The sequence below is a fragment of the Nomascus leucogenys genome, chromosome 6 (assembly GCF_006542625.1).
Source record: "Nomascus leucogenys isolate Asia chromosome 6, Asia_NLE_v1, whole genome shotgun sequence".
In the NCBI taxonomy this organism is placed as follows: Eukaryota; Metazoa; Chordata; class Mammalia; order Primates; family Hylobatidae; genus Nomascus; species Nomascus leucogenys.
The window spans coordinates 67,511,329-67,528,168 of record NC_044386.1 but is presented as its reverse complement, the minus strand read 5'-3'; the positions used below and the strand labels follow the sequence as shown (position 1 = coordinate 67,528,168).

At 43.5% G+C, this 16,840-nt stretch overlaps 1 protein-coding gene across 4 annotated transcripts in view; it reads left to right on the top strand.

The window, feature by feature from the left end:
• Positions 1–16,840, top strand: part of RYR3 (ryanodine receptor 3) — a 568,187-nt gene that overhangs the window by 545,670 nt on the left and 5,677 nt on the right. For all 4 annotated transcript variants that reach the window (XM_030814359.1, XM_030814360.1, XM_030814362.1 and 1 more), the window contains 9 exons: positions 777–977; positions 4,230–4,360; positions 8,980–9,022; positions 9,490–9,617; positions 10,336–10,396; positions 10,712–10,858; positions 13,675–13,809; positions 15,505–15,661; positions 16,539–16,603. In XM_030814359.1, the coding sequence (XP_030670219.1) occupies positions 777–977; positions 4,230–4,360; positions 8,980–9,022; positions 9,490–9,617; positions 10,336–10,396; positions 10,712–10,858; positions 13,675–13,809; positions 15,505–15,661; positions 16,539–16,603 (1,068 nt within the window). The remainder of the gene's footprint in view (positions 1–776; positions 978–4,229; positions 4,361–8,979; positions 9,023–9,489; positions 9,618–10,335; positions 10,397–10,711; positions 10,859–13,674; positions 13,810–15,504; positions 15,662–16,538; positions 16,604–16,840) is intronic.

Here is a 16,840-nt window from a genome sequence, read left to right as displayed (position 1 = left end):
ATTAATGAAGGGTCCTGAATTCTTGACATAGTCTTTTAACTGGCTTTTCTATCTCTTGCCTATCTCCCTTTCTACTTAAAACCACCAATCTAATTTGTATGAAACATTGTTTTATCCACCTCAACTTTCCACTCGACAAACTAATTACCTTCTGTTGCCCATAAAAGAAAAATGGAAGTCTATAGCCAAGAGAGGCAAAGCTTGGTTTTAAACACACTGAGGTTGAGGTGACTTCAGACAGCCATCCAAGTAGAGAAAGCAAGCAGTTGGAGCTATAGGACAAAGCCTCAAAGTTGTAGATTTGAGAGTCATCTGTGTAAGAATAGCGGCTGAAGCCATGAATGTAAATGGCATCTCAGAAAGAATGGAAAATATTGGTCTCTGGCTGGGTGGCAGTGGTGGGTGGGGGAGCAGGCACACACATGCTTCATGCTTGTGTGTGTGTCTTCGCCTCCTCTCAGGCCACAGCATGATCAGAGATTCCCTTCTGTGGCATAAGGATTATAAGCATATGTAGTAAAAGTTTCCTAATTTTAATTTTTTTGCTTTCTTTTCAAGAGATAGGTTTTGTCTCCTTTTTAAAAGTTTGTTTGCAATTATTAGAGATACTGGGTGATTCCTAGTAATAAGTTACCTAAAAACCTCATTCATTCAGCAAGTAATGTTGAGTCACTACTATTTGTACAGCATATGCTACCAATATAAAATATGTGGGGAGAGCCCAATGGCTGAGGTTCTTTTTGATGTTTAATAAGCGAGTGTGTGTTTTGAGCCAGGTCACTGAAGAACCTTTAGAAGAAGAGACAGAGGATGTTGCAAACCTATGGAATTCCTTTAATGACGAGGAAGAGGAAGAAGCGATGGTATTCTTTGTCCTTCAGGAGAGCACCGGGTATATGGCACCAACGCTGCGGGCCCTGGCCATCATCCACACCATCATCTCTCTTGTCTGTGTGGTGGGCTACTACTGCCTAAAGGTGAGCTGTTTGCCACTCTGGATCTAATCTCACTCCTTGAGGAAGAAGTGTCCTTTCTGAGCCCAGCCAGCCCTTTGCTCTAAGACTTTGCTATTTGTAAAGGTCTTTGTAAGGTCCATGGAGCAGCAGCAGCGCATCACCTGGGAGCTGCCTAGACCTGCAGGGTCTCAGGCCTTACCCCAGGTCTTTTTTTTTTTTTTTTTTTTTTTTGAGATGGAGATTTGCTCTTGTCTCCCAGGCTGGAGTGCAATGATGCAATCTCGGCTCACTGCAACCTCCGCCTCCTGGGTTCAAGCAATTTTCCTCTCTCAGTCTCCCAAGTAGCTGGGATTACAGGTGCCTGCCACCATGCCCAGCTAATTTTTGTATTTTTTAGTAGAGACAGGGTTTCACCATGTTGGCCAGGCTGGTCCTGAACTCCTGACCTCAGGTAATCCACCCGCCTCGGCCTCCCAAAGTGCTGGGATTACAGGCATCAGCCACCACACCCAGCCCCCGAGTCTTTTAACTCAGAATCTACCACTTAGCATGATCACTGGGCAATTTGTACGCACTTTCAAGTTTGAGAAGCCTTGCGCTAGGAGTCCCATTTCAGGTACCTCTTGTTGAATTTCAGAGAACTAGAGTCATCAGGCTAAAGTCACATGGAGAGCTAGTCATGAGAGAGTCTTCTGATCTTTGAATTGATGTCAAAATTTTTATAAAAATACCTTTTCATTAGGTGGTAACCACTCAAGATCTCAGAAGCAAGCTTACTGATGTGTTAGTTTTCAGTTATCTGTTGCTGCATAACAAACCACTCTAAAACTCAGTGGTCTAAAATGACAACTGTCTATCTCTCTGATTCTGTGAGATGGCACATCTCACAGATGTGCCATTTGGGCACATTTGGGCAGTTCCTCTGTTCTATGTAAAGGGGCTACATTTGCAGCCATCCGTGAGCTCAGCTGGGCTGGAATGGCCAAGATGGCACATTCCCGTGCCTGGCAGCTCCATAGGGGGACAACTGGAAGGATGGGCGCAGCTGGGATAGCTGGGCCTCTCTCTCTCTCTCCCTCTTTCTCCCAGGGAGATTCAGAGCATCTCCTTCTCCATGTGGCCTTTCCACATGATCTGTCCGGTAGGGTAGCTAGACTTCTTGCATGATGGCTTGGGTTTCCAAAAAGAGCATGGAGGTGGAAGCTGCTAAGCCTTCTTAAGTCTTAGGCCCAGAACTGGTACAGTGTCATTTCCATTGCATTCTGTTGTTTAAGGCAAGTCACATGGCCATCCCAGATGCACTGCTGCATGGTAGAGGGGAGAGGCACTACACAAAGGCATGAATTCCAGGAGGCATGGTTCCTTGGGGGCCATATTCACAACCACTACAGTTATGTCAATCTTCAGTCATTCAATTTTTGGTGTCCCAAGTCCAGTTCTAGTTCTGCCACATCATAGTTGTGTTTTTCTCACTGCTTTTCTCATTACGTTTTTTTCTTCCTTCTCTTGAGTAGGAAGTCTCCTTAAGTACAGCAAGCCATCTTCTTCCCGGGAAGAGTCCAGGAAATATTTTCCTATATTGTGGTCCTTTCTTCCCTCAGTGAACTATTGTGTCATGTAGGAAGTTCAGCTACTGTGCTGAAGAGACCTTGTGCCTTGGGCTACACTAAGGACTCCATTGCAACTATGAAAGTGCAAATTCTGGAGCCAGGCTGCCTGGGTTGAACTCACAGCTCTGCCACTTAAACTCCCAGTCCTCTATCTTCTCATACGTAAAAATGAGTATTGTTGCTAAAGTTGCTGGGGGATTAAATGTAGAGGTGTGTGTAAATGTACTCAGAATACATAGTAAACCCTCAAGCATGTTCGCTGCTGCTCCTTAGTTTAAGATCCTAGAGTTCGGCTTATTAGATGGAGTACAGATTATACTGTGACCAGGAGAAACAAAAAAGAAACACTATTTAGCAAGGAAAGAATGTGGAAGTTCTGTTTGCAAGAGTATACAAACTTCTAGGAGATTGAAGGGGAATGCTTGGAATCCCAGAAATGAGCACCGCTCTACAACTTATATTATGACTACTGTTCTTCACAGTCATCCAAAACGCAGCAGGCATTAGTCGCTGAGCTTTGCCTCACCTCCCACATCATCTATGTACTAACAGTCATCATCAGTTCCTCACAGTGTGCAGTGGCTACTAACCTTTGCCACCTTCCTATCGTGAGTTTTTCATTTTATCAGTGTTATTTCATTGTTTTAAAGAAAAACAGGGCAAGAGGTAACTCTTTACAAATCACTGTCTGAATTTTGTTCTTTTGTTTTGGACAAAAGCAATGTGGGGTACATGCATATCGTGGGTTTGGAGATAAAGGTCTCAAGGATGTTGCCAAGTAGCCAGTGGCATCTCAGCTGGAGATGAGATGAGACGCCCTAGCTCTGTCTGAATTAAGCTTTTCTGGCTAGAGGAGCTGTGTCGATTGTGACTTCTCATTTCCTGGGATTTCAGCAGTATCCTCTGGCCTCATTAACTGTCCCATGTTTGGAGTGTGTGTGCACTTAGTGATGGTTGGGGCAAGTGGATTGTTTTCCAATCCCTTTCTGCGTTCCCCTTTGGCAGTAAGTCCTTATAGCCATACCACTATATCTAGTCTAAAATAAAAGTTCCAATTATAAAAGAATGGAGAGTGATAGTAGGAAACAAGTACGCCACTACCTGGAAGGAGCTCCTTACGGACAGAATCTCAGGAAGAAAACTTCAATACAGAAAGACTGAATCCTCTCATTCTAACTATGAAACCATGTTTCATTAACTACCTTCAAAGCCATGAGATAAATATGACCCTGTACATTGAAGGGAGTTGGAACATTTCATCATATTCCTGTGGCTGGCCGATCTATTCTAGAATGGTTTATTGTCATTTCTAAATATTGGTTCAACTCCAGCTGAGGAGTCTTAGGAGTCCTAACTCATTCAGCCCTGGGGCTCATCTAGGCATAGCCTGTACGCTAGCATGGGTCAAGGAGTCTAGTTTGTATTAGTATTAGCTATCTAACTGAAAACTTAAAGGGTGACCCAAATCAGATCAGCTTTAAAGAGGTAAGTATTTAGCCAAAGAAAATCATTTGGCTTTGATCCCACAACTAGGCACCCTAAGAATTCCACTATAAGGAGATTGCTGCTCTGAAGTTGGAAGGTTAATTTGTGACAAATACCTGGGAGCAGGTGCTTTAATCACAAAGCCTGCTCTGAGTAACCATCTTCTTCCCACTCCTAGGTGCCTTTGGTGGTATTCAAAAGGGAAAAAGAAATCGCCAGGAAGCTGGAGTTTGATGGCCTATATATCACCGAACAGCCATCTGAAGATGACATCAAGGGGCAGTGGGACCGCTTGGTGATCAACACACCGTGAGTGTCCCTCTACCCCAACCTGAAAGGGAGATGGAGTCTCTGCTGTAAATAGAGTAACTCTTTCCTCCTGGCCTTAAAACTGGTTAATATAAACTTTCTTTTGGTTTCTGGGACTCTTCTCCCTTGCCTCTTCAATAAAGCCACTTACTGCCCATCAAATACTTGTACAGACTTCTATTAGTTTAATGGGGACAGAAGATATTATCAGAATGTACTGAGTATATTTGATTTAGACCAGACAGTCCAGTACAATATTGCTTAAACTAGTTTTCTATGTTCGAGTCACACAGTGTTTCCAGGGCTTAAGTGGCCAAGGAGTCTAGAGATCAAGGTGATCAGCTTCAGCTTTTCCATAGCCTTCCATGGCACAGCACTGCTGTAACTGCCATCTCTGAAGTCTTCTTTTTTTTTTTTTTTTTGAGACAGAGTCTCCCTCTGTTGCCCAGGCTGGAGTGCAGTGGTGTGATCTCAGCTCACTGCAAGCTCCACCTCCCGGGTTCATGCCATTCTTCTGCCTCAGCCTCCTGAGTAGCTGGGACTACAGGTGCCCGCCACCATGCCTGGCTAATTTTTTTGTATTTTCAGTAGAGACGGGCTTTCACCATGTTAGCCAGGATGGTCTCGATCTCCTGACCTGGTGATCCGCCCACCTAGGCCTCCCAAAGTGCTAGGATTACAGGCATGAGCCACCGCGCCCAGCCTGAAGTCCTCTTCTTAACCAAATAGCCTGCTTGGTAAGAGACCTCATCTTAACATAAGATTGGGAGGCACTTACATGGGCAGGTAAATAGAGCCGTCTGGTAGGGATGTGAAGACCCGTGGAGGCAAGCCTGCCTTCCTGTAGGCATGTGGCGCTGTGTTGGGAAGAAGGAAGAGCACTGATTGACAGGCAGATGACACCAAGGCTCTGAAGCTTACTGGTCTGTGAACTTGCACAAGGTAATCAAGCCTTCTCAGCCTTAGTTTCCTGATCAGTAATAGAGGGATGAGAATATCATCCTGCAGAGGATTAATGAGTGTATGTGTCAAATGCTTGGCAAATGCCTGGCACGTGGTAGGCATTAAGTTGTTACTCATTCTCTTTCTCCTAACTATCCAAAAAATGGCCATCACCATTAGAAAATGTCACGCTGTAATGACAGTTGATTCACAAAGTAAGTGACGGTTTCAAGATAATGTAGTAAAAGAAATAGGGCCAAATAGTAAACAAAGGTGACTGTGTTGAAACTCTTAGGTGTGCCAATTAAGATAGGCATGTTAAGAAACAGCAACCCTGACTCCAGGGGAAGAAAACTGTGTCCTATCCAAAGATGATCAGGCAAACTAAGAAGCAGCTCTGCAAAGGTACAACGAAGCATATTTCTTTATATTCTCCAGAAAAAGAAGGCTATTCTCTTAGAAGGGGGAACATGTGAACAGGCACATCCTCACATCCTAAGTCCGTCCCTGCCTGCGGGTCCCCTGCCAATCTTCTCACACAAGGAAAAGCACTGTTTCTGATGCTTTGTCATTACATTACAGAAGTCTTAGACACTATTGAACAGTTTAATCCTTTGGTAAGCTTTGTGCAATCATCAGTAATGCTTGTGTCTTGTTATACAAGGGGATATGGCCTAAAAGTCCCAGTAAGAAGGCAGTTCAATTTCAGCTGGGCGCAATGGTTCATGCCTGTAATCCAGCGCTTTGGGAGGCCGAGGCGGGTGGTTCATGAGGTCAGGAGTTCGAGACCAGCCTGGCCAACATAGTGAAACCCCGTCTCTACTAAAAATACAAAAAAATTAGCTGGGCGTGGTGGTGGGCGCCTGTAATCCCAGCTACTTGGGAGTCTGAAGCAAGGAGAATCACTTGAACCTGGGAGGTGGAGGTTGCAGTGAGCTGAGATCGCACCACTGCACTCCAGCCTGGGCGACAGAGTGAGACTTCATCTCAGAAAAAAAAAAAAAAAGAAGGCAGTTCAATTTCTAGAAATGTATCCTAAGGAGATAATGAGACAAGTACGCTAAAATGTCCCAGCAAAGGCATTTCTGAGGACTTCAGGCTGGGCGCGGTGGCTCATGCCTGTAATATTTTTTACTTACAGTGGCTTGAACGTCCATGAGTAGGAAATGGATAAATAAATAGCTATTTTTTAACATTTTAGATAGACCAATGTTTAATTTTTTTTCACAATGGCATCATAGTACATGTTCATGTTTTGTAACTTGCTTTTTTTCAGTTAACTGTATGTCATGGGAGCTTTCTTTTTAAACATTTTACTTTTATATTGTTAAGCACACATAAGAACATATAAAATGTATATGTACATTTTACAATATAATTATAAACCAAAAAGGTTAAAAAATAGAACATTACTGACAGCTTAAAAATCCCGTGTATTATCCCCCCGATCATATCTTCCCAACCCACAGCTATCTACATTTTTGATGTTCATTAGTGGTTAGTAATATTAATTCTTAAATAATTAGCAATCAGTGATATTAGTGATATTCATTCTCCTGCTTTATAGTTTTCCCACTTAGGTATTTGTCCCTAAATATATTTTGACTATTTTGACTAGTTGAAACTTAATATAAATGGAATTATACTATATACATTATACTGTCACTTGAATTTTTTTTAGCATTATGTTGGGGAACTCACCTATGTTGATGTATATAGCTATAGTTTGTTCATTTTCAAAGCTGTAGCATTTTCCATTATGTATATTATCACATTGATCAATTTTCCTGACAGTAGATATTTCAACTTGTTTTCTAAAGTTTCTGGCTTTTATCAACAGTGCTACAGTGAACATTCTTATACCTGATACACAATTCGAATGATTTCTCTAGAGTATAGACCCAGGAGAGAAATTTGCTGAATAGTAGGATATGCAAAATGTTTGTTCCAATTTATACTCCAAACAGTACTATATTCGAGTTTCTTCTTCTCTGCTTCTTTGCTGGCACTTATTGTTGGCAGATAATTTTGCTGATCTAGTAGGTGTATAATGGCACCTCATTGTATATTTCCCTGATTACGAAATGGGTTAAGCATCTTGTACTTTTCCCCTGAATATTCATGTATAGATGCACTCTTTATTTATGAACTTTCCTTCTGAAGGACTGTTCTCTATGCCACACTTTAAGGACTAGTAACAAGTAAAAATCTGTTTTCTACCTTCAAGGAGTTTGCATACCTAGTCAGGGGACAAGAAATTCAGAATGCTCAGATGAAGGTAAGACCGTATCTATGAAGGGGTCATGCCCAGAGCCTGTGGTCCTTGGCCCTTCAGCATCACTTGTGGAATCTTCTGCTTAGGACAATATACGACCAGGCTGAGTTGTATGTTACCATTTGTATAAATGAATACCTCCTTAAGAGAAAGGAGGTATCAGTGTGGCAGAGAGAGCATGGCTTGATTTTTATTTGTTTTGTTTTCAATTTAAATGCAGTGCATAAAAAAATCAAGTAGCAATGTACAAGGAAGAAAGTCAAAATAATTGTTATTTTCATCCCCCAGAGATAAAATATTAGCAGTTTACTCTGTAACACCAGCATTCGTTTTTGCTTTCAAGTGGCATTTAAATGTTTAAGACAAACTGCTTTAACAAACCAAAAACAAGCAATACTGCCAACCTGTTGGAGGAGAGGCAGCATTTGCTGGGGTTATTCTTCTGAGAGGTCAGTGAATAATGGGAGGTCTCCATTTCCTTATCACCAACTTGGGTGGTATCTGGAGAATACGGAACTGTTGTGTTCTAGAACCAAAAAGAATGAATCAAATAAAGGAAAACGAAAGTAAGAATGCATGCACCAGAGGCCAGAGGCTCCTAGGCTGCAATCCAGCCTTACAAGGAACGCCCACAGGAAGGATTCAGTAATTCTGGATAGGAACAACATATTTTCAATGGTTTTTGCCAACATTCCTGAAGATGACAGTGCTTTCTTAACTTTAACAATAAGAAATATTTGCAGTGGAGCTGGTACAAGCTACAGAGAGAAGAAAGATCATCTCTCTGGGGATGTTAGGGGATGGTACAGAACCATCTCCAAAAAAGAAAGGGATCCAACTCCTGGAGGAAAGCAGGCCCTGCGGCATTATGTGGGAATAGAAAATAGAGTGGAAAAGCACTCGGCTTAAAAAATCCGATGTAAATAAACTAACGGTGATTCCCTGATTGGAAACTCCATATAATTAGGGACTTTGTCTGCACTTTCCACCACATCCCACATCCCGCATCCCCATTATCTACCCCAGTAGCTGACATAAACTAGTGACTCATTGAATGGAATGCCTGTGTTTTCTGTAGCATTTTGTTTCTGGTTATACTGGGATTAGGGAAAGGATTTAGAAACATATATCTGTCTCTGTCTAATCTGTCATTACAATTCTTGGCTCCAAATCATAATTCTGAGGCAGAAACTGCCCAGTGGCCTTCTGAGTGTTTCAGAAGCCAATACAAAGTATTGTAGACCTGTGATGACTCTGAACGTCAATCAGATCTTAAATTCTTTGGTGAGCAGGACACAAACCAAAAGGATCCCAGATCCAAGCACTCAAACTGAAACGTTTCTTGATGTGTTTTCCTTGATGTTAAGAATGAAGAACTAACCTTTTTCATTTTGTTTTTCAGATCTTTTCCTAATAACTACTGGGACAAGTTTGTAAAGAGAAAGGTATGCCTTGTTAGTGGGGGTGAGTTCTGTGATCACAAAAAAAAGTGGTGTATGTTTTTTAAGTTTTCCACATACAAACATGAGTAAATGTGATGCTACTTTTATGATAATATCTCAAGAAGAGTAGGTCACAGAAGGGGTTGGATATGAACATACGTAGGTTTTTGGCTTCATTCATATACTCATCTGCCTTAAACAAGTTAACACAGTCCTCATTGTTTTCTGCATAGTAGTAGATGTTTTTTCCCCTGCAAATCAAGATATCAGTATCAGCTTAAAAAGCAGTTATTTAATTGTCTTCATTGCTTTTTTCTCTGGGTTTTCTCTTTTTTCTACATTTTGAACTATGTCTTAATCTATCCCTTGGAAGATTGCCCATAGGGCAGCAAAGCTCTGAAGACCCCAGAGCTAGAAAGTATTTGGTGGTGGTGTGTGGCCTGAGCTCACCCTGTCATCCTTTGTTTCAGGTGATCAACAAGTATGGAGATCTCTACGGAGCAGAACGTATTGCTGAACTTCTGGGTTTGGATAAAAATGCTCTTGACTTTAGCCCAGTAGAAGAGACCAAAGCAGAAGCGGCTTCTCTGGTGTCATGGTACAAAAAGCTTAGGAGTTAAAATCCAAAGCAGCTAAAATAGATCTTTGCTTTTCTATTCCTCTTCAGTTGCTCCAGGGAAAAATCACAACCGTGTCTTTGTTCTCTCAGGCTCTGGTCTGGCTTAGGTGTTTCTTCTAGGTTCTAACATACTGGGAGAGCACTGCTTTAAAAATTTGAAGACTAATACATTTTGATGCCCTATAGAGCTGAAAAATAAAGACTAATTAAAATTTCAGGTTGGGCTGGGCGGGGTGGCTCACACCTGTAATCCCAGCACTTTGGGAGGCCGAGGTGGGCAGATCACGAGGTCAGGAGTTCGATACCAGCCTGGCCAACATAGTGAAACCCCGTCTCTACTAAGAATACAAAAAAAAAGTAGCTAGGCTTGGTGGTGGGCACCTGTAGTCCCAGCTGCTTGGGAGGCTGAGGCAGGAGAATCGCTTGAACCTGGGAGGTGGAGGTTGCAGTGAGCCGAGATCGCGCCACTACACTCCAGCCTGGGTGACAGACTGAGACTCTGTCTCAAAAAAAAAAAATTTCAGGCTATGTGATTCAAGTGTTCTCTTGTCTCATGGGGAACATGTACAACTTGATAAAGCTGAGAGCCGTATTTAGGTTATTAAACCTGAGAGAAAAAACTTACTTTCTCCCCCTTATTAAGCACTTAACTACCTCTTGACATTTTTAAGTTTTAAAATTACTTGTTCTTCTCTAGGCTAAGTTCCATAGACATGAAGTACCATATCTGGAAGCTTGGAGTTGTTTTTACTGACAATGTAAGTACTGCACCTGGAAAAACAAAATTCTATACCCCAGGTTCAGGGATGTCACAGAGAAGCAAGTTATGCAGGATGCTCAGAAGGGTTCAGGGATTGCTTATCAAAGACCAAGAGCCTTATACGTGCTGGGGGAACACTTATACAATGGTGTAAGGTAGATGGGGCTCACTTGGCAGTTCTTGGGCCAGCTCACAGCACTTCAGTACCTAAACCCCCTCTATCCTCAGTGTGTCCCCCAAAATAAGAAAAAATCGTTTAATGAGCACATTATGAGGCAAAAATGCTTAAAAGTCTGCTTTCTTCCATTCCCAGTCCTTTCTCTACCTTGCCTGGTATACAACCATGTCAGTCCTGGGCCACTACAATAACTTCTTCTTTGCTGCTCACCTATTGGACATAGCAATGGGCTTCAAGACACTGAGGACCATTCTGTCATCTGTAACTCACAATGGCAAACAGGTATGGTTTCTACTGATGCAGAACAGAATGGACCTGTATATGCATAGGAAAAAAAACCAGCAGGTAGTGTACAGTGTATGACAGGAAGGAATGTGTCATGGTATATAATGTACTTTTCTTGGCCAAACGTTTGAACTAATGGTGATTGTTTTTGCAAAATTGTAGCCAATTATAAATGTAACTGCAACCATCATGTAAAAAGCATAAGACCTTGATTCACTGACCCGTGACATTTAGATCAAGCAGGGGAGGGAGTGAGGTGATGGACATGTCAGAATAACCTTGGAGATTTTTTTTTTTTTTTGGAGACGGAGTCTCGCTCTGTAACTCAGGCTGGAGTGCAGGGGCAGGATCTTGGCTCACTGCAAACTCCGCCTCCCAGGTCCCAGTTCAAGCAATTCTCCTGCCTCAGCCTCCCGAGTAGCTGGGATTACAGGCACATGCCACCATGCCCAGCTAATTTTTGTATTTTTAATAGAGAGGGGGTTTCACCATGTGGGCCAGGCTGGTCTCAAACTCCTAATCTCAGGTGATCCACCCGCCTCGGCCTCCCAAAGTGCTGGGATTACAGGTGTGAGCCATTGTGCCAGGGCGGAGATCTTTTTAAGGTCTACCCCTTCCTCCATGAATCTGATCTATTCCCTGGAGGGTTAGCAAGTAGACATACTGTACACAGAAGACTCCCCAGGTATTTCTGGTATCTGCATCCAATTAAGAGCCAATGATTTCAGACACACACACACACACACGTATATGGTTGTTATGTATTATACACATAGTACACATTTTATGTGTGTGTATATATATTATATAGTTAATACATATATATATAATCAAGAAATTGACTCTGACACTATATAGAAGACTGGATATTGATGAGACTGGATATAGCAATGGCTATAACCATATTAAAATCTTCTAATGGCTTCTCCTTGTGTACAGATTCAAACTGTTTAGCATTTCATTCCTCAGTAAGTACAAGTCTGCGTATGACAGACATGCTCCCTCACATCTCCAAACCTTTGTACGGGAGAAGGAGAAAAGACGGAAGTTACAGTGTGCCAAGCTCATGCCGTGTCCCAGTTACTCTGACAGCCTCACAACTACCTGGTAAGGTAGACATTAGGCTCACTTTACAGATAAGAGAACTGAGGCTCAGAGCGGCTAAATGTCTCACCCAAGACCACACAGCTGCTAAGTGGCAGAGCTTAGATTCAACGCCTTTTCTTCCCTGATGCAAAGTCCAAGTTCTTTCTCTTTTTTTCCTAACCACCTGCCTTCTGTGAGGTCTGCTTTCCAAGGTTTGAGTGACTATTCCTCTCAAGTCTGCTGAATATATTTCCTCTGGTGCTGATCTTCACACTTAAATGCCCACTCCCTTTTGTGTGGCTCCTTGAAGGCAAAGTTCTGATCTTGTTGATCTTCATATCTCCTAGCTCAATGCCTAGTCCTTGAGAGAGGTCAGATGTGCAGGTCCTGTGTACTCCTCACTTAAGCCACTGAACTCTCACTCCTAAAGCCTGGAAGTAAGCGTGCCCCAGGACACTGCAAAGGGCCTGGGCAGAATTCTCTGTAATAAAAAGTGTGACTCAGCTCCACCATCGTAATTCTTAGAGTAACTTCAAAGTTGTGACAATTATCCAGTGCATGATTATTTATGAAACAGCGTAAGGTAGGGATACCCACCAGTCCAAAGAACCTTTGGTTTTTTGTTTTCTTTTGTTTTTTTGAGATGGAGTCTCGCTCTGCCACCAGGCTGAAGTGCAGTGGCGCGATCTCAGCTCACGGCAACCTCCGCCTCCCGGGTTCAAGCAATTCTCCTACCTCAGCCTCCCAAGTAGCTGGGATTACAGGCATGCACCACCATGCCCAGCTAATTTTTGTATTTTTAATAGAGACAGGGTTTCACCATGTTGGCCAGGATGGTCTCGATCTCCTGACCTCGTGATCCGCCCACCTCAACCTCCCAAAGTGCTGGGATCACAGGCGTGAGCCACCCCTTCCCAGCCTGGGGTTTTTTAAGAAGCAGCATTAGAGCAGAAGCTGCATTGTGAAGCCTCAGGTAACAGCTAGCTCTGTATGAACAACAACGAAACACAATATATCCCTCCTCACAGCACCTGCACTGTTCAATACTTAAGTTCCTTTATATTTTACTTACGCCCAATCTAATACCCTATACATTAGTCTGCTTGGGCTGCCAGAACGAATTACTACAGACTGGTATTTTGTTAAACAACAGAAATGTCTTTTTGACAGTTCTGGAGGCGGTAAGTCCAGTGTCATGGTGCTGGCAGGGTTGGTCTCCTTGGGGGCCTCTCCGTGGCTGTGGACAGCCACCCTCTTGCTGCTGCTTCCCCTGACCGTCCCTTCACGTGTGCCTGTGTCTAGCCTCTCTGTGTCCCCAACTCCTTTTCTTCTAAGGACACCAGTGAGATTGGTTGCGGGCCCATCTTAACAGCCTCACTTTAACTTACTCACCTCTTTGAAGGCTGTATCTGCATCTCCAAATACAGTCACATTCCGAGGTACTGGAGGCCAGGACTTCAGCATATGAATTTGGGGGGACACAATTCAGCCCCTAACACCCCATCATTACTCTTTTCTCCCAGTAAGTCCACTTCTCTTTACCTGTGGTCCCATCTTTCCTCCTCTGCTCATGGCCTGATAGCTTTCTTAGCTGCCCTCCACCCCTTCCCCATTTCCTCTCCTTGCTGGTCCTCACTGTTCCTCCTTGTTTTCTTAGAGTCTCCTGTGAACCTTTCGAGGTAGAGAAGACCCCACTCCTTTTCCTTTCTCTGTCCTCTCATTCCCAGTTGGTTCTGACTGTCGGTCTCCTGGCCGTGGTGGTTTATCTCTATACTGTGGTGGCTTTCAACTTCTTCCGCAAGTTCTACAACAAAAGTGAAGATGATGACGAGCCCGATATGAAGTGCGACGACATGATGACGGTGAGAGCCCACGCACTGCGGGGCCACCCCGCCCCACCACCTCACTGGGAAGAAGGGCTGTGTGGGGGTGCTCTGGAGAACTAAGTGAGAGCTGTAGAGTTAGTTACAGAGCACAGCAGAGATTAGAGTAGAAGACAGATGTCTCCTCCGAACAGGAGTGTTCTGGGAAGACAGAAGTGATGGAGGTAGGTTTCTTTACCACACATCTGAGCCCCGTGGAAAGGGAAGCACCCTGCACAGTGGGGTCATCATTAATCTATTTTTTTCTGGGGTAAAGATGAGACATTATTTTATTTTTTGAGATGGAGTTTCACTGTTGTCGCCCAGGCTGGAGTGCAATGGCATCATCTCGGCTCATTGCAACCTCTGCCTCTCAGGTTCAAGCGATTCTTCTGCCTCGGCCTCCCTGGTAGCTGGGACTATAAGCATAGGCCAACACCCCTGGCTAATTTTGCATTTTTAGTAGTGATGGGGTTTCTCCATGTTGGTCGGGCTGTTCTCAAACTCCCAATCTCAGGTGATCTGCCCACCTTGGCCTCCCAAAGTGCTGGGATTACAGGCATGAGCCACAGTGCCTGGCCAAGGTGAGACATTATTATGAATGAAACCTGTGTCTAAATTTCATGGGAGTCGAGCTTTGATCGTTGTCTCTCAGAACAGAGAGCAAAGTCCCATGGACCGGGATTGAGCACTTGATTGATTTCAGCAAGCCAGTCGGGGGTTCTTTGCGGACAGCCACCATTGGCTGAAGAACGTGACCTCAGCAGGATCAGGTTTGGAGGTGGGGAGGGGGAGTCCTGTCAGGCCAGATCTTCATGAGAAAAAAGGCACCGCCCAGAGTAAGCCAGCTTGGCTGCAGCAGCATCTCCAGTTTATTTTGCCCAGATTTCAGAAAAAGAACCTGTGTCTCAGGGTCAGGGAACAGTGAACTGCCCAGTCTGTGAGCATTTCTATAAAAGAGGTAACATTTCTTGACAAAAAACTCTCCATGTGCTTTCTTGGGCCAAGCACCGTCATGAGACAGCAACCCTAGCCCCTGGAGTGCTAGCATGAGCAGCATGTCTTCAGGCTGCCCCTGGCTTTTGATTTTCCAGGTATAAGACAGTCCTTTTTTTGTGAATCTAACCCATCCCATCAGGTGGAGAGACAGGGTCAGTGCCTAGATTGGCTCGAACCTGCAGAACAGGAGGAGCAGAAAGGTCCATTATCTTTGACCTTCCTGCTGCAGGAATCCCTGCCCTACCTGGTATAAGGGGAACGCAGATGAAGAAGAGAGGGGGCCGTTTTTGCAGTTTGTAGCACAGCCTGAAGGCCAGGCTAACACGCTTAAAATTAAATGAGGAAAAATTAATATCTGGCATAGGCCATACTCATCAAGGCTTAAAGATCTTTTAACTTATATACACCTTAAATGAATTCTGTTCTATCAAATAGTTCAAAACTTTTTTTAATGCGCCTAAAAATACCTTTTAAAAGCCTAAATGTAACAACAGTCTTTCCATCTTTGTAGATATCAAACTGTCCAGAGGGTGCAGTGGACAGCAGCTAGCAGCATGAATACTGGTACCTCTGAAGAGTTCCCCTCTCCTGGCTCAGGGCTGCCACAATCTGACCAAATCATATGAATGATTTAAGCATCTTGCTAAAAACAGAACTGTGACTTTTGCCTAAATCTCCATTATTTTTCTTCTCTAGTGTTACCTTTTCCACATGTACGTGGGAGTGAGAGCAGGAGGTGGCATTGGTGATGAAATTGAAGACCCTGCTGGTGATCCTTATGAAATGTATCGCATTGTCTTTGACATTACCTTTTTCTTCTTTGTCATTGTCATCTTGCTGGCCATCATTCAAGGTATGATTGCCAATTATGTTGAGTATGAACAGGGTTTAATCTAGTTCTTTTTACTTTCTTGCATCTATGACTTAATTGGTTTATGAAGAAGTGTGTGTATTCAGTTGCTTGTTAATTTAGCAAGAGCTAATTTAGCATCTACTATACCTGAGGCTTTGGCTATATATAAAGCCAAAGACACAACCAGGCACAGTTATGAGAAGCTTCATCCATACAGAGGAGCCCCTTCCTTCTGTTCCTCTACTCTGAATTATTTCCTCCTCACTTCTGCTTCTGAGATCTCTCCTGTGGCTAGTCTTGTCCTCTTCGTTTTCTTCCCAGAGAGGGAGGTGGGGTAGGAGCAGAGGAGCTGGGCAGTGTGGGGGAGGGGAGGGGAGGGAAAGAATGATATTTTAGTCAATAGCTTGTCAAGACTGGAGAAAGATGACGAATTTAGCTTGAGTCATGCTGAGTGGAGGAACCTGTAAGACATGCAGGTGTTGAGGGCTAAGAAGTGAAGGAACTGAGGAGGAACCCTGATCCACGTGGCTCAATGTCAGCGGCGCTAGGAGAAGAGGGGGATGAGGGAGAGCCTATCACACAGACTGAACACAAATAGCTAAGCAAAATAGGAGACCAACCAGGGAGAAGTAGAGAGGAAAGAGTTTCAGGGAGGAGCATGCAGTTAACAGCACTGCATAGTGTAGAAAGGTAGAGTTAGGAGAAACAATGAGAAATTGTTAGCCAGGATGTAACACTGAGAAACACGAGTATTATTTTTCTAATTTTGCTTTGATAATTCACTTTTTTTAACAGAACAAAGTAGCTTCTTCCTTTATCATTCCTCTACCCCTGAACCACTAAACAGATTGCTTTGTCTTTGTATTTAAAATTCCAGGTCTTATTATTGATGCTTTCGGAGAGCTAAGAGACCAGCAGGAACAAGTGCGAGAAGATATGGAGGTAATGTTCCTCTAACTACTAATCCTAGCTCTATTTTAATATCCCCAGAAGCAAATAGATTTTTTAAACAATAGGTTTTACTATTACTTAGGGCCAGTACTAAGCAAGAACACAGTTTGTTTTCCATGCCCTGTGCTCTGCACCCTGCCATACCTGCCACTCTGCTGCCTCCTCCACTGTCCCACAATCGGAGGGAGCAGTATCCTCAGCTAATCAGGAGCTAAGTGTGTGGCACTA